The sequence below is a fragment of the Mixophyes fleayi genome, chromosome 7 (genome assembly GCF_038048845.1).
Source record: "Mixophyes fleayi isolate aMixFle1 chromosome 7, aMixFle1.hap1, whole genome shotgun sequence".
Taxonomy (NCBI): Eukaryota; Metazoa; Chordata; class Amphibia; order Anura; family Limnodynastidae; genus Mixophyes; species Mixophyes fleayi.
In genome coordinates, this window is record NC_134408.1 from 74,618,869 (window position 1) to 74,645,434 (window position 26,566).

Below are 26,566 nucleotides of genomic sequence, written 5' to 3' on the forward strand. Positions count from 1 at the left end.
TCAATCTGCTTAAGATTGGATGATACTCTCCTGCTCAGTCCTGCTAACTGTGGGAGCTGGCAGACACCTTTACAGATTTCTTTGCTATTTGCTATCAATGAATCCCATAATATAGCTCCCTCAGTGGTTTCAGAAGCTCAGAAGGATACAAATAGGGGTACATTCATTATTATTGTGGCAGTTAGAAACAAGGAAGAGATAGAACTTGTCAAGCATTTAGATTTTCAAAGCCTTTCTCTTCTTAGCCAGCACTAGGTATCCCTCAGCTCCGAAGACCTTAAATAGCTCTTGTTAACGGCATCCTGGCCAAAAAAAAGCTGCTAGCTACTTTAAATGGATCCAATGGTGTTTTTATGACAAAAGCACTAAATAGAACTTGCTTCTCGCCTGGAAACTTAGGGAGAGGCAAACACACAATACCATCTCTCAAATTAAAAGCTTAGCCATTCAGATCCAATATTATGCCCCTCTGAGGCAATACAGCCCCCGCCAGGCCTCTTGTTACCCATATCCTGTGTGGTCTAGAACAAACGTTCTGCTCCTAAACAATCTCTCTACTGTGAGCATCTTTTTTCAATTCTCTAGTCTCATCTTGCTTCTCAAAGAGGCAGTTCCACTAGTATCTGCAATTTAGACACTTCTTACACTCCTCCTGGGCAGACCGGCCTCCATGATTGATGATACTTGCCTCTCCAGCCACTCCTCCAAAGGCTTTATCACAATGTTATATAATGGTAACTTGAATTGTGAGCAGGATTTATACCAAAAGAAATTGGAGGCAGACTTCAGCAAATCCCTAGACCAGGAGGAGTGGACCAACATTATTGAAGGTGTTACAAAGTCCCCATTAATGTCCGCATCAAAGAGAATCCCCATAAATTACTCAAGCAGTGGTTTTATGTCCAAATAGGCTTCATGGGTGTATCAGATGCCTGCTGGAGCTGCCCTAAACTTCAATAATTTTGTAAGGACGTCACTTCCCTAGCCACCAATGTTATCTGTAGATCCTATTTGACCCTTAGGTTATTCTACCTCTGCCACTGCCTATCCCAGGTTCACTAAGCACAACTGTATGTTGCTCGGGTATATCATGAGTACTGCGATATGCCAAATAGCAGCCTTGTGAGAGTCATTTTTGCCCTCATCTCAGTCTGTAACCATGTGTGGCACATATTTCAAATGGAGCATATAACGAGCATCCTGCGAAACTCCACTGCATCCTCGCATAAGGTAGGGTCCCTTGGGCCTCCTGTCACAACCAACCTCTTCTTAATCTGTAAACTAAAATTCAGTCTCTGTCCCTTCAAAGTTCTGGACTACTCTTCTGTAATTCAATGCTCTCCCTCTAGGTCCTCACCTATCTGGCTTATGCTCCCTCTCCTTTTTCCTTCCTGACTTCAAGCCCTATTAGGTGGCCCTCACCCTGCCCCCTCTCCCATATTGTTGGTGAAATTCGCATTTCCAGATCTTATTTGTATTGATCTATTTTTGTGGATGAAATCATGTTACTATTGTGATATTGTACACTTCACTTGTAATCCTTGCGATGCTTTCAATAAAAAGTTTTGGAGAAAAAAAATAAAACTTGCCAAATGCATACTTGCATAATGTACACTTTGCTTTCTAGTGTTAAGTAAAAAAGATTTATATAAATAAAATGGACCCATTTATAAAAGAACAAATGCCCTAACAAATATAGATCAGCATAAACACTTTTTTATTTTCTTCAATCCATTTGATACAATATGTGAGATGCAGGGGCAATGTGCTGTAGTCATGGAAAACAATGTTACTTAGATGTTTAATTGCTAACTAATTCCATAGAATTTGCAAGTTTTAGTCTGAAACTCTACCAGCAATAATATGTGCTAGTACGGTTTTTCTTTTTCTTATAAATCACTAATAAATAATAACTAATAAAATAACAATACTAGACATGGCATAGTCATAGTTTTGCACTGTTATTTAATAAAAATGTTTTACCTTTTTCTCTCTACAAATCATTGAAATGTTCATTTGGCATTTCAACTAAAGTGATTATCAATGGCCTGAACAGATGAATGAAATACACAGGCTCATTGAAAATTATTAACACAGCCTTCTTCTTAGTATTATTACTTGCATTTTTGGAATAAAAGACTTATAGCTAATATATATATATATATATATATATATATATATATATATATATATATATATATGAACTGTACACAGAGCTGGATTAATGCGGGGGGTATGTCCCTACTTGAAGTACTGTTGAGTGTTCCAAGGAGGTCTCTAAAGGATAGCAAAATGCAATGAAACAGAACTATATGGAGGGGGCTAAAAGGAGTTGCTATAGGGAGGGGGCTGCAATGAGAGCTATTTGGCCCCCTCCATTGGAGAGATATAGAGGGACAATGAGAGAGTTATGAGGGTAATAATAACTGCCGTTCCTCTCTTTTTCCTGAAGGATAGTACGATACACTTAATTTCCCATAGCCTTAATCCAGCTCTGGCTGTATATGGTTTACATTGTTTAGAAGAATGATCAAATAATTAAGTAAACAGTTTTATGGAAATAGATACATATATAGCAGCAGAATACATTTTTTTATTTAATTAGTTCTCACAAACAAAAATGCCAAATTGTATTTAGATATATATTTGTTGTTAGATAGTTTTGACACAAATTGCATCAGTTTTTGTATGCTTACATCAGTTTAGCATGAGAACAATACTTATCAAAGATCTAATGATAGCATTTGGAATAACACCATGGGTAAACCTGCATTAGAATTAAAAGAATTATTGAACATTTTAAATGCCAGAAAAACGACTTTTTAGATCTTATATTGAAATCTCAGGTGGCAAAGAACTGTTGTATAACTGTGGACTGAAGCAAATACTTTGAGATGTACTAGCCAGGCTGTAGGCAAAATAAGATACAGTTGAGCCCAGCGTTAATCCAGTCATGTATGAAACAGTCATTGTGTTTCCTGCAAAACAAGAAGACATAAATGAATGTACTAAAAAAAATGGAAAAAACAGGATTTATGCTTACGATAAATCTCTTTCTCTGAGTCCATCTGGGGGACACTGCTTAACCATGGGGTTGAGTAGGGAGGGGAGGAGTCTGGCACCTAAAGAGTTAACTTTTTTCCTGCTGACAGCATATCCCTCCCACCAATTCCCCACATACCTCAGTTTGATTACCAAAGCCCTAGGACGAGAGGCCAATCAACCAAGATACACCACTCAACAGAGGGGGGAGTGGAGAGAAAAGAAAAAGGGGGGGACCGCAGTGTCCCCCAGATGGAATCAGAGAAAGAGATTTATCGTAAGTATAAATCCTGTTTTCTCTTTCATCCATCTGGGGGACACTGCTTAACCATGGGGACTTACTAAAGCAATCCCTCTGAAGGGTGGGACCGCTCTGATCTCCCTGCACGTAGAACACTACGGCCAAAGGAGGCGTCCCCAGACGCAAATACATTGATTTGGTAGAATTTCGTAAAGGTATGGACCGAGGACCAGGTGGCTGCCCTGCCCAGCTGGTCCACCGTGGCTCCATTCCGTGCCGCCCCTTCGGCACAGGGAGATTAATACAATATAATCCTCCTTAATTGTCATGGTAAGCCATCTGGCAATAGTTTGCTTAGATGCTGGTCATCCCCTCCTAGAAAAAACAAATAATACAAATAGAGAATCTGTCTTACGTATCTTTGCAGATCTCTTAACCTATATACCTAATGCCCTCACTATGTCCAAATACTTATTTGTTTTTGTTCCTGGAGTCAGAGGTTCCTCTCTGAACACCGGAACAACTATTTCCTGATTGACATGGAAACCGGAGACCACCTTAGGGAGAAAGGACGGAAAAGTCCTTAAAACTGCTCTGTCCTCATAAAAGACCAGATAAGGTTCTTTGCAAGATAAAGCTCCCACTTGGAGATCCTTCTAGCCAAGGCAATGGTGAGCAGGAAGACTGTCTTCCAGGTCAAGAACCGCCACTCTGCTGAGAGTAGAGGTTCAAAGGGAGGCTCCTGCACTCCTGGTGCCTCCTTGCTTGTTTATGTATGACACTGCCGTGGTATTGTCGGAGTGGATGCGGATCGGCCTTCCCTGAAGAACACTCTGAGCTCTCTGTAGCACCTTCCAGATGGCCAAGAGCTCCCGCATATTTATGGAAAGACCCCACTGTCTTTCTGACCACAGGCCCTGTATCCTTAGGTGAAGGACCACTGCCCCCCCAACCACTCAGACTGGCATCTGTGGATACCAGGACCCAAGCCCACGGGGCAAAGGATCTGCCTCTTGTTAGGTTGTCCTCCAACAACCACCAGCTGAGGGACCATCTGTGACTTTGTTATATTCAAGAGCCAGCCGTGCTGTTCCAGCACCCTCACCGTAAGGCGAAGATGTTGTTCCAACAACTGTGCTGTTGAAGCCTTGACTAACAGATCGTCCAGATAAGACACTAACTGCACCCCCATGGAGTGAAGAAGTGCCGCCATAACTGCCATAATCTTTGTAAACACCCTTGGGGCTGTGGCCAGCCCGAACGGAAGAGCTCTGAACTGATAGTGAGCTGTGCCTATCGTAAACCTGAGAAAAAGGCTGATGCCCCTCTCAGATTGGAACGTGGAGATAGGCATCCCTGATGTATATATATACATCTATATAGATGCCATGAATTGGCCTGTCTCCAGGCCATTTATGCCCTTTCTCAGGGATTCCATCCGAAAGGAGTCTGCTCTCAGATGCAGATCTAACTGCTTGAGGTTCAGCACTGGTCTGAACGAACCATCTGGTTAAGCAGAGGAAAGGGACTGTCTCCTGCTTCCCCCGGCCTTTGAACTGGTAGTCTGGCCTCTGCCAGACCCGCCCCCGCAAAAGGGCTGTCTGAATTCAACTACCACCAGATATTTACACAGAAAATACTAACTAATCTTATTCCCCCCCGGATGTACTCAGAATCTTATACCTCCCTATCTCCTATAGAGAGTATAAAATCTATTTAGCCAAGGGAAGGCTGCAAGCAGCTGGTTTTCCTTCAGATTGGCTGCAATCAGCCCAGAGCATCCCTGGATCCTAATGCTCACCATGTAACCTGGCCTTATATTTGGAACCGGGAAAAACACTTGGCACATGTTGCTTTATTTTTCTCACATTGTTAGTAGAAAACAAAGCCACCACATAGTAAAATACAGGTACATACCGAAGGTATCCACCCAGAAATACTAATTAATCTATGAACAAGTCAAAAGATCGTATTTCCGTACATGAGAGAGCGATAATCTTTTATAAATATTATGCTCTACCCTCAAAATGTAGTCAAAATCTATACTTCCCCATCAGTAGACTTACTACATAGAGAATATAGAATATACTTAGCCCAGGGATGGCTGTGAGCAGCTGTAGACCTTCCAGACTGGCTGCAATCCTCACAGCATCCCTGATTCCAAATGCTCACCAGCTGATTTAGCATTGCCTTTGGAACAGGGAGAAAAACACTTGGCACATGTTGCTCTGTTTTCCTCACATTTTTAGCAGAAAACAAGCTACCACACCCAAAGATAGTATTGCTGTTCCCGAGAGAGCAATAATCTATTATAAACATTATGCTCTTCTCTCAAATTGTGGTCAGAATCCATACTTCTCTACCAGTCTATAGAGAGTATAAGATATAATTAGCCAAAGCAAGGCTGACAGCTGCAGCAGATTTTCCAGAATGGCTGCAATTAGCACAGAGCACCTGCTTCTTGGTCAGTGCTCAAAAGCCAATTTAGCATTACATTTGGAACAGACCATCTATTTGGCACGTGTTGCTTTACTCTTTATCAGCCCTCATAAGAGAAATAAAAATAAAGTCACGTATAGACAGAATAGGCATAAACACACAAGAAACTTTTCAGAAGGGAGAGCTGTAATCTTTTTAACATCAAGCTCTACCTAGTATATGTGCCCACAATATTTATACTTCTCTATTCAGCATATATAGAGAGAATAATGATACTTAGCAGTTTGGAGATGTGTGTCAGCAGCTGTACTTCCTTCCAAATAGCTGCTGTGTCCTTTCCCACCAGAGGGAATCTCCATGTGCTCTCTCAGCAGAGGGGGAGGGGTGGCTTTCTTACACAGCTCCCCCCTGCTGGCTCTCTGCCCAGAATACTTGAACAGATCATATGCTTGGCACCAGTTGTTTTACCTTTATCAGTCATGGCAAGATAAGGAAAAAACAAAATCACGTTTCATACGTACAAACACTTCCACAATGTTTATCAGAAAATACTGACTAGGTTATTTAACATATCATAGTATTTCTGATTAAATAAGACAGGTTGGGGAGCTTATAGTTTTCTTTAACCTAAAGCTCTCTCAATACATTATAGTCTTATAATACATATGTCTACACAGAACAAATATAGTGATATTTAGTAGGGAAGATATGTGTCAGCAGTACACTTGTCTCCAAATAACTGCTGCATCTGACCTCCTTTTGTATTTTGGCTCCAAAAGGGATCTACCACCTGCTCACTCAGCGGGGGAGGGGAAGAGGTGCTTCTCAACACATTCCCCTACCGCTGGCATCTCCTTCTGTGTCTCTGCTAACAGCGATTTCCCCTTTCTACTTAGGTGAAATCCTGTTGCTTTATTTTTCTCACCGCAAAATACAGGTACACATTCATCTATGAACCAGTCAAAGATAGTATTTCTGTTCCTGAAAGACCAATAATCTTTTTATAAACATTATGCTCTTCTCTAAAAAACGCGGTCAGAATCTATACTTCTCTATCAATCCTATATAGAGAGTATAAGGTATAATTAGCCAAGCAAAGGCTGCAGCAGGTTTTCCAGAATGACTGCAATTAGCACAGAGCACCTGGGCCAATGCTCACAAGCCAATTTAGCATTACATTTGGAACAGACAATATGTTTGGCACGCCCAAACACTTCCACAACATTTATCAGAAAATACAGATTAGGTTATTTAACACATCATAGTATTTCTGATTAAATAAGACAGGTTTGGAGAGCTTTATAGTTTTCCTTAAACAACAGTTCTCTCAACACATCATTGTCTTATAATACACATGCATACACAGAAGAAACAAAGTGATACTTAGCGGGGAAAATATGTGTCAACAGTGCACTTCTCTCCAAATGACTGCTGCATCTGTCCTCCTTTTGAACTTTGGCGCCAAAAGGAATCTTCCATGTACTCACTCAGCAGGGGGGGGGGGGTAGCCGTGTTCCTCAAACACATTCCCCTACCACTGAACTCTCCTTCTGTGTTTTTCATTAACAGCGATTTTCCCTTTCTGTATTTAGGGGAAATCCTGTTAGAATGTGTTCCCCGTACAGCGCTATCACTAGCGCGCCATCCTTCAAGTACCCACTACCATCCCATAGGAGGAAGGGACTTGGTATGCTCCAGCTGGCTTCCGGGGAACGGCAGCAGTAATGGCACTTTCTGCCTAATGGCAGCGCCCGTCCTTCTATCAGCGGGGAGAGTCTCTTGCCGACTACTTCCCGCCGTGAGAAGCGTTTTACCTCCTCTGTCTGCGGGGCCGCCCCCAGCTGACAGGCGCTTCTCCCATGAGTCAGCTCAGTTGTACACAGAGCCTCTCGCTGCTATCAACAAAAAAAAACCTTTGAAAAGCAAAGAAAAAACCTATTACCAGTGAACAGTGTTCACTGTCTCTTGGAGCTCTTCTGATGTGCAGCCCTTCTCCTAGGGCACCCAATTCAAACTGAGGTATGTGGGGAATTGGTGGGAGGGATATGATGTCAGCAGGAAAAAAGTTAACTCTTTAGGTGCCAGACTCCTCCCCTCCCTACTCAACCCCATGGTTAAGCAGTGTCCCCCAGATGGATGAAAGAGAAATATGTGAGAAAAATTATCCAAACTTTCACAAAATCCAAATGCACCAAAATATCCACACATTTGATTTGAAGTTCTCAAATAGAGGTTACATGAAATGTATTATTTATCTGTAAAACCCTTGTTTCTTTTCGGGTGCCAAAGGCAGAAGAACTGCTATATAAATATCCACTAATCCTGTTCCATATGCATCAGGAATTCACCCAGTGTTTTAATTTATGCAAAAATATTCTTAATTTTTTTACAAAAAATAGCAGTAGCATCTCTCCAAGTTAACTAGGATACACAGGCTCAATCACCTGATGCTCATTTTATTGCTTGCAGTACCGAGTTTAAAGTTGTTATTGGCTTTTGCCTATTAACACTTGTTTTGTGCCTGTCTCCTCCAATATTGGATTATAATGGGGGCATCTTTTGTGGTTGACCAGAACCCTGAGCTGTAAAGGAGCCCAGGTTATTCACATTTAAACTAACTTTCCCACGCTTATACCAAATATGATACTTTGGTATCTGGCTGTCTTTCATAGACAGTTAATGTATTGCTGTGCACACACTGCAAAATAGTTGAAAATTAGCATTATTCAGCACTTCACAACTCTTAGGGCAAACAGCACAGGGAGTTTCTTGTGAGGGGAAAACCTGAAGGTTGTTTTAAGAAGGGGCTTTCCAAAAGTAAACAATTCAGTGCTGCAAATATTACCTTAAGAACAGATAAAGTGAGCTATATAATAGTTTGCATAATATAACAATCTTATCCTCTGCCTAGGTACACGCTACAGAATTTTCCACCAACTTTTTATGCCGATCGATTTTACATGCAATCGATGTTCCGATCGCTCGGTCCATGGACTGCATACACACTAGCCTTGTTTAGTACGATAAAGGGAAGAGCGGACGTCCCTTTAGCGACTTTTTACAGCCATATTGTCGTGAGCAATGATTGTAATTTCGTACTCACTGTTGTGGATCGGTCGGAAACTTATACACACTACTCAACGGAAACAAGATTGGAACGAAAATATTGGACGGTACAACCAACCAAATGAGGCGACAATCGTCCATTTGGGCAGACTTTTGACCATTGTGTCACTGCACACACTGACCCGACTTTTGAACGAGCGATCGTATGTCGGCTGATTGAGCCGATTATTGGATGAAAACCGTGTAGTGTGTACCCAGCTTTAGACACTGTGTCCCTGTTTGTCCTTCTTTATGAGCTGCTTAGGCTATTTTTTGATGTCTGTCCAACAGGTTGTGTTTGCATACCATGGGCCTAATTCAACTAGGAATGAAAATAGGGAATAATATTGGTGTTTAAAAAGAGCATGCGACTTTTGTGTATTTCTACTCCTGTATTAAAATACAAACATTCCTTAAGATATGTTATGATTTGAAATGGGGTGTAAATATGCTCTGTGAAAACAGTACATACTTTCTGTAAGATTAAACAAACATACAGGCTGAAGAATTTTTAGGAGCATTTGCACTACATGTGCATTTACAATAAATTCATCAGAATGCAAATAACTTTTAAATGAACATAAATTAAAATAAAAATTGTGAACAATATAATAACAAAACAAGTAAAAAATAGAAGAACAAATTTTACTATAATTTTTTTCAATATTCAGATTTTAGATTTTTTTAAAAAATATGTCATCTATTATTTTAAATTAAATAAATAAATAACTTAAATGTATACATTGCATACAATACGTATTGAAAAAATCTTTAATGTGTACAATTTTTGTGTGCTAGCTACTGAGACTTATCTGTGAAAGGTAGAAAACAAAGACAATGCCATGTCGGTCATCACTATCATCCATCGTTTACACTTACCCTGTAGCAAGTGGAAAAGATATGGCTGAAAATATCTGTACTTACTCTACACACAGTATTTGAATTAGGCCTTACTGTTCATGACCCACATTAGTTTGCCTGTACCGCCTCTCAAATTGTAAAAGACATATATATATATATATATATATATATATATATATAGATATATATATATATGTATATATATAGATAGATAGATATATATATAGATAGATAGATAGATAGATAGACAGATAGATAGATATAGATATATTTGCAGGATTTTTTTTTTTTTTGCAGGATTATTTATTTTACTTAAGAGCCCTGTCTATGGGTCCCCCTTGCCTTTGGGGCCCCCGGGCACCTGCCCATCATGCCCAATGGAAAAGATGGCCCTGACAGGAAGTGGGGCAGCCCCCAGCCATCTGCATCGCTCCACTGAGTATGCACAGACATACAGCTAGACTCTCAGCAGATTCTTCCAGTGGTAGTTTTTTGTAAAGAAATATATAACTTAAGCTGTATCCCTTTGTGTACGGCTTGCTCATACATATATATATATATATATATATATATATATATATATATGTATATATATATATAGATAGATATAGATATAAAATGAGCAGAAGCACAAAATTAATATGAGCAACCTATTTTCTGACATTACCCACAATATAAGCTTACCGTCTGCATATATTAAAATTGTCATACTGTCTATCTGTTATAGTCAGTATCAACTGTGAGCAACTGTTTATATGTATATGTCATCTGTTACAACAAGTTCAGAAATATAACCAACAAATCTACCACCAATGCTGCTGACACCTATTACATATAACAGCACAAGTGCCCTGATAATAGGTTTCTCCCAATAGGTTCCTCGGCATACGCTACGCAAATGGGCTCATGTCCGGACTTGAATCATTCCCCATGTATTTAAAGATAATCCTGCCTGACCCTCTGATACTGACTCTAATTGTTCTGGACTCTGATTTGCTTTTTGCTTTTGACCCTGACCCTGGCTTTTTTAATGTTTTAGAACCTATTATGCCTTCCCTAAACTTGTACTGTAAATCTACCACATTTTCCGTTTCTTCCTATTTATAATCAGTTGTTGCTTTGTAAGGCTAGTTCTCGTGGCCACGACTTGTTGGTTCCCTACAGGAAGCTCATCATTAGTGAAACTGTAGAGATGTGCCCCTCGCCGGTGACGAGGGCAAAGATGCCGGCTGTCGCTGTGCCCCTGGAAGGGCTGAAGACTATCCTGATGGCGGTGCCCAGCAAGAGGGTGAAGAAAGAAGAGAGAAGTTACTTACCGGCCCAGCGATCCCGCGGCGGTGAGTATGCCATCTTTCTTCCAGGTCCCATCGGCGGAGGAAGGATGAGCCAATCAGGGCTCATCTTTCCCCGCTGGCCAATCAGCGGCCGGATACGTGAGCCAATCGCGTCTCGCGTCCGGCCGTTTGAAAGATTGGTGCCGCGGTGAGCCAATCAGCGCTCGCGGTGGCGCCTAGTGATGATGTCGCGCCAGCGAGTATATAAACCGCCGGCCGGCGCCATCTTGCCAGAAGAAGTCCGGCGGAGGAGAGAGAAGGACGTAGTGGGACGTCCGGAGCGGCGGATCAAGATAAGAGAACTTCCATCAGCAGAGCGCCGAAAGTGTCAGGGAGCCCTTGTAAGGGCTAGGAGCGACCCTGCCACTTACAATCACTCACCGCGGAGACGTCAGTGGGGAGCCCTTGTCAGAGCTAAGTGCTCCCCCGCCAAGAAGAAGAGACATCCGCGGCAGAGACGTCGGCGGGGAGCCCTTGTAAGGGCTGAGAGCGCCCCCGCCTCTGGATCAGCAGCAGAGCCCGCGCCGAACGGGAGAAGAGGCGCCGCCGGCTGGAGGGTCTGGAAGACCTGGAAAAGAAGGGAGAAGATGGCGTGGAAAGTTGAGCATCCTGCGCAAAGCAGGTAAGTACACTCAACGTTAGGTCGGGCAGTAGGCCCGTGGCCACGGTCGGGCACAAGGCCCGTGGAGCAGGTATTAGGGGCGCAAGGCACAGGGAACAGGGCAATAGGCCCTAAATGGCATGTAGTGGGCCAGTAGGCCATAAGGTGTTAAACAGGCACAAGGCCCTTAGTTAGTCAGTGGGCTGATAGCCCAAGGTGCATAAGGGCACAAGGCCCTTAGTTAGTTAGTGGCCTAGAGGCCATAGGAGAGGCCATAGGGCCTGGTGAGGGCGCTAGAGTGAAAAGGGCACAAGGCCCTAGTAGTTAGCCAGGAGCTATAAGCCCAGAGGTAGGAAGGCCACAAGGCCTACTTAGACAGGGGCTAGTACCCCAAGGTAGCAGAGCACAAGGCCCTAGGTAGTGGGCTCAGAGCCCTGAGGTAGAGAGGGGGCTGAGGCCCATAGCCAGAGCGCAAGGCTCTGTAGGTAGCTGGGCAGAGAGGCCCATGGTGTGTAGGGCAGAAGGCCCTGGTGTGTCAGAGGCGTGAGACCCTTGTGAGTGTAGGCACGGTCCTGTGTGAGGTGAGCACACTAAAGTTAGGAGGTACAGTAGAGCAGAGGCTCCTGTTGGTGCTGTAGCAACCGGCTGGTTGGCTAGCAGCTGTGTGCTCTGGTGAGTAGCGTGCAAAGTACTGTATTACTGTATTTATTCTGTCTGTGCGGCGAGTATTGCTTTAGTATTGTATTTGTGGTGTGCTACCCTCTTGTTTCCAGGTGCAAGACGTCAGGCCCCCATTAAAGGTAGGCTCTTGTTCCCTGTGTTTTCCTGTACTAACCCGTACTGTGGGGACAAGTGTAGTTACCAGCTTACACATAGTCAGGGAAGAACACACGTAGTCTCCCGTCCCTTAGGTCCCTGGGGTCACACTGTTTTCCAGAGGGGTGACTGAGTGAGTCGGTGGCAGTGCAGCACAACTTGAGGCAGTTCCAGGGGCGGCCCGTGGTTCTGGTTGAGGGTCTCCAAGCCTGGCTCCGTGCAGGTTCTCTGGCGGTTCCGGGTGTAAGGACATGTGTTCGATATCTGGGTGCAGGCAGTCGGGCGTTAAGTTTCGATCGGCTGTTCCGTGTGGCAGTCGGCTCCCGGGTTAGTGTGCTGTTCCACTGAGCCTCAGCCGGGCCTTGTGCAGCCGGTCCTTAGGGTCCGTGGGTGACCCCATAGTAAGGAGACAGTCTCCTTGGTACGACCTGGGTGAGGGGGTTAGGAACCGCCCTCCGGAGTAGTCCGTGAACACCGGCTGGTGTTCCCCGTAGTGGTTAGTGAGTAGTTCCCGTTAGTGCACCACACCTAGTTAGCATTATAGTTCTGTGGTTTAGTTGCGTTGCCGACCATTAGAGCGTTGTTAGGGTTGGGTCGCTGTTGTAGCAAGGTTAGCGTTTGTGGGTGCACACCTTTAGTCTCACATATAGCGCAGAGGGAGGCTGTGTGTTCCTTGTCATCCACAGGTGTCGAGGAGGTGCAGGAGAGCAGGACCGGAAGCGGGAGTGTCCCGGTGAGTATCACGCTCGATTCCCCCTTTCGGTTAGGCCCTCACCGGGAGGTGTGCGAAGTATTTGAGGCGGGACTGTTCCTGGTCTCAAGTGCCTGTAGTCCCCCGCGCCTTGGCAAGAGCAAAGCGAGGAGGCGGCAAGGGAGCTTGACGAAAAGTGTCTGTGCTCATTGCCGTGATCTCGGACAGCCCTTTCCTGGTAGGTCCGGCCGTAATCTCTGTCTCTTTCCTAGAGGGACGTGGTTGGAGGTGACAAGGGTTGTGGTTACTGGTCTGCCTGGGATCGGACAGCGGCTGGGGTATTGGAAGCGGACAGTAGGTGACCATCGTTTACAAAGTAAGTTCTTCTGTGTGCATCTGTCCTGTTCCCCGCAGGCGCTACAAAACCTGGGATTTTCACTAGACTCTGCGACTCAAATCCAGCCAGTGCCAATAGCTAGCAGCATAATGGACTCACATTCTAAACAATTTGTTACACACAAGTATCAATCCTTTTTGTTAAGATAAACCTAAATAAACACTAGTGCAAAGCAAACATACTTTTTTGATTGCAGTCAGGGCCAGACAGGGACTAAAAATCAGCCCTGGCATTTAAAGTAGTGCAACATAAACCATTTGGCACAAACTTATGTATATTCTGCCCACCCAGATCATTTCCCTTGTTGTGCAAAGCACCTGGAGCACCAGGAAAATGCATAATGCACCATAATGTTAACAAAAAATTATATATGTTTAAAATACAATGAATAATGTGTCCATGCTACTTCCTTCTGAACCAAATAATACAGCATTTTTTTTAGATGTAATGGCCATAGCAATTTAAAATTTGAATCATAATATACTATATGTAAGCGACAACATAAAACAAAAACTAATTTTGGTTGTAATATATAATACTTCAGTTAACATGTAAAATATAAACATTACACAGAACTGCAATAAAGCACCTGTTTACTGCAATTTAAACAAACCATAAGTCAACAGACCCTCCAACATGACCCCTTCCACCAGGTAGAAGAGACTCTACTCCTAAAGTTCCCACATCATTTATGATTGCTGTCAGCTGTGTTGAACAAGTAAATTGATAAGAAGGGTGTTTATAAAAATATTAGCTCAGTGACAGTGGTGTGGGTCATGCCATGTATCTTGTGCATACCCTGCCTTTTCAAAGTGCTGGGCCATCCCAAACCCCCTTGCCCTAAAATCATCCCTTCAATACTGCGCGCACCTACTGCTGGTATGCGCTACGTTGAAGAGGCACCCACCAAAACATATCTCCCAACTGTACTGGAATTGGGGCAAATGTCCTGACCCATGGGATGGCAGCATAGCCCCCTAAAATGTGAATTGTCTAGCCTAAATTGGGACAGTTAGGAGGTATGGCTAAGGATGCACAACCATACTCAATTCCAGCCACTTGTAGATTCAGTAGGCAGTACAAACATTAAGCATAGTATTGTGAAGCCAGTTACAGACATAAAGTTAGTTACTTAGCCCATAATGTGATAATTGGCTGTAGATATGATTGAGGGAATTCATACCCACAATTCACTGGCACAGAGGCTATGGGGTAGCTTTATGGGGCTTTTTAATTGACAATTGGGAACTTATATAAACAGTACTTGCATTGCTTTTTGCTGCACTTCAAATATTTACATTTTATCTAAATAAGAAAATGTATTTGAGTCCCTGGTCTGGGCTATGGCAGAGGCAGGTGAGGCAGCTGATTAGGATCCTTACGTGTAGGGTTGTATCACCCTTTAACCCCCTCCTTCTTCTGCTTATTTTAGTGCTTCCACTCTCAGTTTTAACTAGAGATGGGCGGGCTCGGTTCCCGAGATCCGAACCCACCCGAACTTAGCCTATCCGAGTACCGAGCCGAGCAGGCTCTGTACTCTCCCGCCCATTCGGAATCGAAAGCGAGGCAAAACGTCATTGTGAGGTATTCGTATTTCGGAGCTCGGTTCTCGCAAGATTTGAAAAGCATAAATACCCGCCTCCACAGCAATCCATCGCCATTTGACAGAGGGAGAGAGCAGGGTTAGGTCACAGGCTAAATTAGAGCAGGGACAGAGCAATAATTGTACACCTTATTCTTTGCATTATTATTTCATTTCTAATCTATTCAATTCTATTATTAATTCCAATTCTATTAGCAATTGTTAGAGCAGGAAGAGACGCCTCTAGAGGAGGCTTTTTTTTTTTCAATATTTTGCACTACAAGTGCTTTGGGGTGTCCCATATTCCCCAGTGTGAAATATTATTTTTTCTGGCTGTCAAAAGTGATATTTATCAGCAGTATCTATACAATTTTTTGCACTACAAGTGCTTTGGGGTGTCCCATATTCCCCAGTGTGAAACATTAATTTTTCTGGCTGTCAAAAGTGATATTTGTCAGCAGTATTTCTACAATTGTTTTCACCACAAGTGCTTTGGGCTCATTAAAATGGATTCAAAGCAGTCCACATATGTGCATAATCAGCAAGCCGGTGCTGGCACTAGTCCTGATGGTAGTGTTCCCAGTACGTCATCTGGTAAAGCCTATGTAAAAGTACATAGTCTTTTTAAATCAGGGAAAGAAACATACACCAAAATTTTTTTTACCGTGATGAAGCGAAAAAAGAAGTGCAACTGAGGAAAAGTTAACTGCGAATAAAAAAAAAATTGCCAACATGCGATTCTACACACGCAGTGGCATAGAAAGAATGAGGCCTTCGCCTTTCTCTATTAGTGGCAGATCCAAAAATTTTACTGAGCCTTCTTCTTGTATGGTCACTCGTGACCAAGCAAGACCTAGTAATTTGGAGTCTAAAAGTGGTGCACAACTACTGCTACTCGTCAAAGCCGAGCTGCAAGAAAACAGTAAGGCATTATAGGATAATGTATGCTCTGAATCAGAAATGACAACAATCCCTGTGGAGAGTGCATCCACCAGTGGTATGTCTAATCGTGAGCATTCTGTTAGTGTACCCATAAAGAAGTGCCCTTTCAGCAGTTCTGCTGATGTGTGCCTGAACAGTCTGAGCAGGGCCTGATTAGCCAACAGGCTGACCAGGCTGCAGCCTGGGGCGCTGGGTCGGGGAGGGCGCAGCGCTGGTGAAGTAAAAAAAATAATTCCTTTTTTCTTTTTTTTTTGTGGCCGATTCAACCAGTAAACTGCCCCCCCCCCCCCAAATTCCTACCTTATGGGGTCCGCTTCTGTGTATGGAGTCTACCTATGACTCCATACACAGTCAGTGACAGGCTGAGCATCAATAAGCAGGCGGTAGCTGACAGCTTCTGCTTAGCTGTCAGTGCGGGTGCGGTGCGCTGTTTAGTGTAGTCATGTGAGATGTTAACATCTCACGTGACCACACTAAGCAGACAAATCGCGCCCGCACTGCTAGAAGGAAGGAGCACCGGAGCGTCGCATGGGACAGAAGAGGACCAGTCCAGCAATCCTCAAGGTAAGTTAAAGTCAAAAGCAGTCTGCGGGGGCATCATTATTATTTATTCTCCAAAGGGGAGGGGATAGGCTGCTGTGGCATTGTTATTATTAATTGTCCATGTGGGGGGAGATCATGACTCAGGGGGAGGGGGAATAGGCTGCGGGGGCATCATTATTATTAACTGTTTATTGGGGGGAAGATCATGAATCAGGGGGGGGCAGGCTGCAGGGCATCATTATTATTGTCTATGTGGGGGGGGGGATCATGACTCAGGGAGGGGGAATAGGTTGCAGGGGCATCATTATTATTTTATGTCTATAAGGGGGGGGGATCATGACTCATGTTGGGTTGGAAAATAGACTACAGGGGCAACAATATTATTAATTGTCTAGGAGGGGGGATCATGACTCAGGGGTGGGGGGGTAGGCTGCAGGGGACATCAAAATTATTAATTTCTAAGGGGGGTTAATTAGTTGACTGTCAGGGGTTGGTAGATGTCAGTATATGACTGTAAATAATTTTTCGTATATTTTATTGCCTATATGTGCCTGTACTAGGGGGTAGTTTTATTTTGTCATAATGGAGTGTTGTCTTTGAATCATTCAGGGTTAGTTAACATTTTGCATTATAGTAACATTTTTGCACATTTTCAATACAGGACCCCAAGGTTCCAGAAGGCAACTGACAACAACGCTTCAAGAACAAGCAAGGGCAAACATCAGGTAGTCTACGCTGCAAGATGAGGTAAGAGAGAACGGCACAATTTGTCTATCTTTGAATGTGTAATTTTACTGTAGTGACATTTTAATGTGTTTGCAGAGGTTCATTAAGGAAAGTAAGTAAAAAAAAAAGAGTAAGTTTTCTCCTGGACAAAGCCATGTTCCAATGCAAGGGATGCATATTAGTTTATTATTTTGCACATAAGTTAAATATTGGCTGTTTTTTCATGTAGCACACAAATACTTGTTAGCTTTATGTTTACACAGCACTTTAAAGTTGATCTAGGACATGCCCTACCCTAACTATAAACCTGTCCCCACAATTTAACTTACATCCCGCTCCAATGCAACATGGTTTTGCTGACATGCAAAGTTACAATTTTCCTCAATGAATCAGGGCCTGTGTGTTTTTATGTATTAATTCATATTTTACAATTTTGTGCATATATATATATATATAAATATATATATAATACATATATATATATATATATATATATATATATATATAAACACACACATGTATGTACACGCACACACAGTGGTGAAGTGGGCTGATAGGCTGTGGTATTCCATATCTCCACTATCTCCATACCTCCACTTCTACTGCCTTAAGTGTAAAACTGTTCTAAGTTTCCACTTTGAACACTGTGTATAAACATAGAAATCTAGGTATGGGTTGGGGCGGGAGGCGCGCGCGCAAGAAGGGGGGGCATCAACCAATGTGTTAGCCTGGGGCGGCTGGAACCCTTAATCAGGCCCTGAGTCTGAGTGTAGCCGGTGATACACAAATTGAGGATGACACTTTGGAATTAGAAGAGGATGAGGGGGAGATTTGTGTAGGCGACGAGGGCGCGAATGTGGATGTTGATGAGGATGATGTTGTTTGTGTAAGTCCTGCACCAGTGGCAGCAGTTCTGGCACGTGACAAGAAAAAGGACATTGTCATGCCTGGGCATAAAACAAAAAAATCCACTTCTTATGTATGGAATTATTTCTACCCAAATCCAGACAACAATTGTATAGCCATTTGTAGTGTATGTCAAGCCACAGTCAGTCGAGGGAGGGACCTTAGCCATCTTGGAACCTCGTCTATGTTACACCATTTGACGAGAGTTCATGACAAAGTATTGGGAAAAGCTGAAAGTTCTTCCAAAAAAGTTAGGACCCTTCGGTCACCTACATCCCAACAGCTACAAAATACACCCACAATACCATCCTCATCAATATTCTCAGTAGCGCTCGGAGTTAGCCCTGCATCTCACTTAGTAAGGCTGGATGACTCCTGCACTATAATTGATTCCTCTGAAGAAAGCATTAGTCCCACTGCTGCTGCTGTTGCTGCTGCTGGGGGTGAATCGTCAGCCCAGAGGAAGGCCAAGAAAAAGAGTAGTCCTACATTTCAATAAATAACTGTGAAACAATCATTTGCTAGGGGAAGCAAATATGACAGTAGTCACCCAGTCACCAAGCGAATCACAGACGCCATGGCTACCATGTTAGTGTTAGATCTGCGTCCAATATCCACAATAAACGCAGCTGGTTTTTCACAGTTAATTGAGGTTTTGTGTCCGCGATACAGAATTCGCGACACCATTTTTCCCGTAAAGCTATTCCACAACTATACCAAAAAGTGTGTACAAATGTAGAGATTGCGCTGAAAAATGCCATTCTGCCAACTGTCCACTTAACCACATATATGTGGACAAGTGGAAGTGGGCAAACCAAAGACTATATGACTGTGACAGCCCACTGGGTTGGTCAATCGCCTTCACCAGCAGGAACAGCAGCAGCAGCATGTACACCACTACGTAACATTTGTCACAGGCAGGCCACTCTTTGTATCACCGGCTTCACTAACAGGCATACAGCTGACAATTTGTTACGAAAACTAAGAGATGTGATTGATACATGGCTTATACCACTTGGACTCTCCCCAGGATATGTCATTTCTGATAATGCCACCAATATTGCGGAACATTACAGCTGGGTGAATTCCATCGAGTAGGTTGTGCATTGGAGAGCTCTTGCAAAGCCAAATCAGCTTCTGTTTGATCCAACAAGGATGGAGGATCCTGGGGGAGGCAAGGAGGAGAGCCCCCAGGCTCCCAGGCCTAGTGCCTCCAGAAGGCCCAGCTTAGATCAAGGGTCTGGAGTGGGTTCCACTCCCAGTCAGCCTACTACCAACTTGGCTGGGAGTGTGGAATGCCCTAGCCCCATGAAACAAGCATTTTCCTGCATGAAGCCGAATGCAGGGATCCCGTGCGCCAGTCTGTGACAAAAGTTCCGCTATGCACCATGTCCCAGTAAATCAACTGGAGGACAGTGAGTCAGAAGTTCCTGTGCACCTAAACATGGTAGCTTCAGCCAAGGCCGGAGTGAACGAGGACTTACCTGCCCCAGTGATGAAACAACTGGGGGGGGATGGCTCCGGGGCATCTGTGAAGAGCAACAGAGAAGCCCCGACTAGACTCATGCCAGGAGATGTGAACTTAGCCTCAGTGACGGTACAACTGGAGGCAAACGTGGCATGTGTGCCGGTGAAACCAAACAAGGCACCCCCGGCAGATACGGGGGAGTCCCTAGTGGAGACACAACTGGGGGCCAACAAAGAAAGCATAACCATAGAAGACAGTGTGGCGGCCGTTAAAATGGGTGAGAGGGCCCAAAAGGAGGCAGCAGTTTCTGTGGTTAGCGGTGCGGTGGCTGGTACAGGAGAGGCGGATGTTGACCCAGGAGAAGTCTGCTTACCTGACTCTGATGAAGGGGAGATGGAGGAACCTGCCATAAAGGCACGGCTGGAGCGGCTTGCTTTGGAAATTCCTAAATTGAAAAGAAAAATCACGGCATTGAAGAAGAAAAGTAACCGTGCGTTTAGTACAGAACGCGCTGTTATGTGCTTAGAAATTGAGGAGTTGAAGATAAGGAAGAATTGATGCAGCTACTTACGGTACATCTACAGGAGATGGAGCAAGCGACCTGTTCGGGAACTGAGGTTTCTGCTAACATTGACAGCTCTGAGCGCTTGTCAGCAAACCTTCCCACAGTCCAGTCTAACAATGTACCTGATAATCACCTGTATAACAGCATAAGGCAGCAGGAGGGGGGCTGCCGGTGAGGGAGCCAGTGAGGGCTTCAGGTGGTGTGGGGGTTGACGCTGGTCAAGCTGCGGTTCCCGTGGTGGACTCGGAGTCTTCATCTCCCCCGTCACTTCCGGTTTTGTCCAAAGGTTCCGGTGCGGGTCTCCTGAGGCAGGCAGTGGCATCTGATCCTATTGGCTACCCTTCTCTGGAAACAGGTAATGGTGATAAACATGGAACTGATCCAAAGACTGGGCTAGTCCCGGTGACAAGCATTTTACCAAAACAAGTTGAAAGTAATATGTTGTCTTGTGATATACGTGAGTATAATGTGAACACGGCACCATCTCCATCAAATGCTGGTAATGTTACTTTTATGCAGGGATCAGAGGCAGCCACCCCTAGCAGCTTAGTCCCTGGTCCTGTATTCTCCCCATATGTAGGCTCAGGTGGGCTCAACATGGGTTCTGAATCGGTGGTGTATGCAGGTAGTTCTATTGATGTTGGAAGGTCCTTAAGTCAGGCCCAGGTTAGAATCATTGACTCCATATATGGGCCCTTGCAGATAACCGAAAGGGTGAAAAAAGCATCCGTCTTAATAGACGAAGTAACTAGGAGAAATGCGGAGTTGGCTGGCTATCCTGGTGTTTGGGATAGGCAGCCTGGTTCTGGGGCTATGGGGAATCAATGGGGGAAGGGTCTTAGTGGGTCTATAATGGGTAATCAGGCTGAGGTGGTAAGAGATGGTCCTGTTTTGTCCATTGCTGGGACCGTTGGTAATATAAGTGATGCCCAGGGAGGTTCGGTGCATTTAAACCGTCGGGTACAGGGCTCTGCTAAAAAATCTGTCCCGGGTACATCCTCCTATGCAAGCATTGTGTCTGGTACAGGCCAGAGGTTGGTGGGCCTGCCTCCGGGGGGTCCACCTCCTAGAGGTCAACCCCCTAAGAATGTTGTGCAGCTTAAATTCATTGGTGACAATCCCCCGAACAGAGTTGACTTCTTGAAGGCGTTTCTAGACTCCTTTGGGTTCGTGCCCGCGGATCTCTTTGCTTGCATCCACCCCATCGGAGCATCTGAGTATGACGTTAGCTTCATTTCATATCAGGGCTTGCAGGCGTTCTGGAATCGGTGGGTGGGTGTAGGGGATGAGATCCGTGGGTAAATTTCAGAGCCATAGCTATAACAAGGCAAGAAAGGGTCAAAGTTACAATTCTAGTCAGGAATAAGTCGATCCCTGTGGCCGACTTGGCCTTCTGGTTAAAATGGTACGCGGGTCTAGTGTCCCCGCTGGTAAAAGTACCGGACCCGAGCTATGGCATCTGGGGTGGTGGGTGGTCTGCCACGGTTGATCTGCGATGCACGGAGGCTGGCCTGGCACACATACCATCGACCGCCTTCCTCGGTAGAGACAGGATCCAATGTTTTTATCCAGGTCAGCCGAGAATGTGCCATCGCTGTCGGGACTTCCGCCACCTCAGTGCCAACTGACCGCATCAAAAGTGTGGGCATTGCGGGGACACTGGGCATTAGTCCCGTTCATGTGGACAAATTAGATGCAACCTTTGTGGAACAATTGGGCACCCATTTAGTAAGTGTCCACATGCTTCCCACAACACGGAAATACCAGATGAGGTTATGGTTCAAGCAGCCATAAGGGTGGAAGGAGAGCAATTGGGTAGGTCCTCCGCAGTAGTTCCTAAGCCGGTGCCCGTTCCTGTTCCCGAGGTAGTTGCACAGTCTAGTAACCCAGTAGAGTCCCTGGTGGTGCCCGTGTCTGGGAAAAGCAGAGGAAGAAGGGCAAAAAGAAAACTAAAATAAACAGGGGAAAAGACGTTGTCCCGTCTAACAACTTTCAATTTCTTTCAAGTGAGGAGGAAGTAAATGAGGGCGAGGTGGTCAGGACTGAGGGTGGGGATCTAGTCCTCAGGTTAAAAACAGATAGGAAGAGGAGAAAGCCCAGTGGTCTATCTCTCGGTGAGGCGGCAACCTATTGCAAACCTAGAGACAAATCAAGGATCCCTGGGGCTTTTCTGAAGAAGCAGATAGTTTCTGAGGGTCCCCCTTCGGTGGAGGATCTAGCTCCTCCCCTTTTCCCAGACCCTTCTCCTCTTCCCACCCCTCCTGTCCCTGTTCCGGATTCCACGGGAAATCCAGGGCCTTTCCCTGCCCCTATCCCTCTCCCTGTCCCTTCCCAGATTCCTGAACCTAACCTTACCCTTGCCCATCCCCCTGTCCCCCCCATGTTCCCCCTTCCGGTTCTCCCCTGCTCTACCTCCTGATCCCCCTCCTATCCTGGGACTTAGTTCTGGAATGCAGCCCTTTAGTAATCCCTCGGTCCCGTGTAAAGCTGCAATCACTTTTGGAGAAGTGGCGGGTAGTGAAGTTAGGGAGGTTATAGTTGGGTCGGGGGAGGCTTCTCCCTCTGGGGAAGTGGTGGTTCTCCGGGAGGGGGAGGTTTTACCGGCCAGTATAAGTTGTAAGCGATATGGTTCCTCCGATGAGGACTCTGTTAAACCGGTGAAAAAGAAGTGAGCTGATTCCTACCTTCTATAGCTCTAAGGGATGGCTTCCCAGCCCATTAGATTTGCCACAATTAATGTGGCATCTATACATTCTGAACGAGCTCGTTATATGGCCTTTGATTTTTTCAGCACAGTTAAGGCTGATTTTTTATTTTTGCAGGAGACCAGATTGGGTCAGTTGGCTGACCTTCACAAAGCCAAGAGGGAGTGGAGGCACGGGCCCTCCTACTGGTCTCTTGTGGCTGAGCCGTACGGTGGGTAGGCGGTGCTTTTTACCAGCATGATAACCATCCAGCGAGTCATAGAACTAGAGGTAGGTAGGTGCATGGTCCTGGATGTCAATTTGAGGGGGCACGACCTGAGGTTGATCAATGTCTATGGTCCCCAAACAAGGTGGGGTAGGAAGTGCCTTTTTGGTGCGATAAAGCCATACCTTTTTTCAGCCCGGCAAATAGTCTTTGGTGGTGACTTTAACACAGTCATTAGGACCAAAGACACGGGAGGTTCAAGGACATTTCTGGGCTATGACTCCTCTTTTCTAGTTAGCATGATTAGGCAGGCTGGTCTGGTAGATGCACATATTCGCCATTTCCCGGACCACACGGGGTTCACCTACTTTAGAGGTAGCTGTAGGTCTAGGATAGATAGGTTTTTTGTTAAAGAGAGCTCAAAAACCTTGGGTCCGGAGCTGAGGCCAGTAGAGTTATCTGATCACGTTTACCTCTCTATGTCCTTGAATGCCTCGGAGACCCTTCGGAAGGGTAGGTGCCTCTGGCGTCTGAACTCTAAGTTCCTTGATGAGGAGGTGATAAAACAGTCCTTTAGGGACTTCTTTGAATCCCAAGAAACTCTTTTGGAGGCAGGTTGGAGTAGGTCCGAATGGTGGGAGATGCTGAAGAAGAGGACCCGGAGCTTTTTCCGCAGCCTAGTAGCTAGAAATAGCTTGTTAAATGAAAGTACCTACATGGCAGTGAGAAGAAAACTTTGATTCTTGATTTCTGGCCAGGGGGATAGTGGGGAGATCCCCCGGGTGAAGGCTCAGATGAGAGAGATACAATATGACCGGTTTGCTTCCTTGATTCTGGAGAGGGACTATGGAAAGTATCATTCGCCCGACCCCTTCAAGAGCTGTAGGAACTCGGTAGATATTAAGGAGGTGAGAGGTTTGCGCGATGCTGAGGGTATCATTAGGGAGGATAAGGAGGGCATCCTTGGTGTTGTGCGGTCTTTCTACTCCGATCTCTTATCGGAGAAGTCACTTGAAAAAGAGAAGATGGACTGGTTTTTGAGGGAAACTCCTGGCCTTGGAGATTTTAGCGGCCTGCTTGAGTCCTTGGGCAATGAAATAACGGTGGACGAGGTCAGGATGGCGAAAGATGGTTAATCTATCAAGAAAGCCCCAGGCCCAGATGGCCTTACATCTGAGTTCTTTAAAATCTTTGGGGACATCCTGGCCCCGCGTCTCGTGGAGGTCTTTAATAAGAGCCTGGGCAGAGGTCTATTACCTCCCTCCATGAGGGTCTCTGCCCTTATCTTGTTGTCCAAGGGGAAAGATCAGTCATGTATTGAGAACTGGCGCCCCATCGCTCTTCTCAATTCTGACAGGAAGATTCTGGCGAAGGTACTTTTTAATAGAGTGATGCAGGTTTCTGGCCGGTTACTCTCTCCCTCTCAGCACTGCACTGTGAAGGGTCGAAGCACTGTCAGTGCTGTCCTGGCGGTGCGGGAGGCCTTTGAGCAGTGTCGTGCGGAGAGGTGGGGGAGGTATCTTTTAGCAATAGATCAGTCGAAGGACTTTGATAGGGTGAATCATGAGTACCTTTGGGCTCTGCTTCTGTGGTATGGTCTTCCGGTTCGGGTGGTGAATTGGCTCGTACTATTTATAGGCAAGCCGAGAGCTTCACTCTTGTGAATGGTTGGGTGGGCCCATTCTTTGAGGTCAGCTCTGGAGTAAACAGGGTTGTCCCCTGAGCCCCCTCCTGTATGTGTTTGCCATAGATCCCTTTGTCAGAAAGGTTGGTGGCAGCTCGTTGGGAGGAGTGCTGTTGGGTCCGAAGTGTCTTTTGAAGGTAGTGGCCTACGCTGACGATGTTACTGTTATCTTGTCGAGTTCCGCAGAAGCTGAGGAGGTAACAACTCTGGTCTGCGGGTATTCCGAGGCCAGTGGCTTGTTTGTAAACCAGGAAAAGTGTAAAGTATTCTGGATGGAGGAGGAGGGTTGTGCATTCAACCTTCCAGACAGTCTTCCCTGGGCTAGTGAGAAGATCAAAATTTTAGGGATTCATTTCGGCCCTGGCGATTATGCCAAGCAAAATTGGGAGTTAAGGCTGGAGGAAGCTTTCCGGAAGGTAGAGAGCTTGAAGAACTGGAAACACTCTCTCCGGGAAAGGTTGGACCTGGTCAAGACCTTCCTGATCCCGGTATTCCTGTATATCAGCTATGTGTGCCTTTTGCCAGAGTCTTTATGGTCTAGGGTTTATGCAGTTTTCTTCCAGTTACTCTGGGGGAATAGGCTGAACCTGGTCAAGTGGGCTGTGACCTACCGACTGAGGAAGGATGGTGGCCTGGGTATGATTGACCCAGTGCTCTTCTTTATGTCAACTTTTCTGAAGTTACACCTGAGTAGTCTCCTAGTTGAGACCCCTCCTCAGTGGGCGGGGGGCTTCAGGGTATGGGTGGATCCCTTCCTCAGTGCATGGTATGGGGGGGCACTGCGAAGAGTTTCAGGGTTCGACATGGGTATCTCCCGACCTACGTTTCTTTGGGATTGAAGGTGACAAGGCATTGGGGCCTGGGGCGGGGGAAGTCGGGAGCTCTTCTAGAAGGGAGCTGGAGAAGAGAGTCCTGCACTCCCACTTCTGGGTTCCTCTGTCACTAAGGGACTATCCAGGTGATGTGAGTTCGGTGGGGCTTTCCCTGATTAATTCAGGGAGAATCCCGTTGAAGCTTTGGGACATTGCCTGGCTCTCCTTTCACGGGAGACTTTACGTGAGAGGGAACCTCAAGTACAGAAATGCTGATGATCGTGGTTGCCCACGGGAGGAATGTGGAGGAGACTATGGACCATTTCTTGCTTCAGTGTCCCTTTAATGTAAAGGTGTATAAAAGGTATTCCATGTCACTGGGGATCCCCTGCCTTTCGGGGCTTAGTTACCCTGAATTGGTTTACGGGGCATTCAAGGCCAGGTGGAGGGTTTTTGATTTCTGCACCCTTTTTTTAGTCAGTCTAGTGGTCAGATATTTCACGTGGAATGCACAGTGTCAAGAGTCCATCAGGCATAAAATCCTTCCCTGTGAAGAGGTGGTGGGTAACATTCTCCACGAGGTGTGGAAATTGAAGGGTATGGAGAGACGTTGAATGTCCAATGCCAACTGGCTCTGGCTGTGGCGGGGCCTGAGACCTCCTTAAGGAGGTCAAAGTCTGGCGCTCTCTTTTCTAAATGGCTTTTCTCACTGTCCTTTCACTCCCCTAGATTTTGAAAGCTAAGTATATTTTCAAGTATGGCTTACATGCACCCACAGCTTGTTTCTTTGTGGTGGTGTTTGTGTTAGTAAGTTGAAATACGTTTGGAAATTAGTTTCGATTTAGTGGTGGCACCCTCTTGTTTTATGTGTTTTATCCTTTTATATATTTATATTTAGGTT

The 26,566-nt window shown here is 45.2% G+C and overlaps 1 protein-coding gene across 1 annotated transcript in view; it reads right to left on the reverse strand.

Annotated features, from left to right (window-relative positions):
* Positions 1-2,573: 2,573 nt before the first annotated feature.
* The window catches only part of SLC29A4 (solute carrier family 29 member 4), a 613,917-nt gene continuing 589,924 nt past the window's right edge, over positions 2,574-26,566 (reverse strand). Inside the window, exon 14 of the mRNA XM_075181351.1 lies at positions 2,574-2,978. Coding sequence (XP_075037452.1) covers positions 2,830-2,978 — 149 coding nt within the window. The 3' untranslated portion in view covers positions 2,574-2,829. The remainder of the gene's footprint in view (positions 2,979-26,566) is intronic.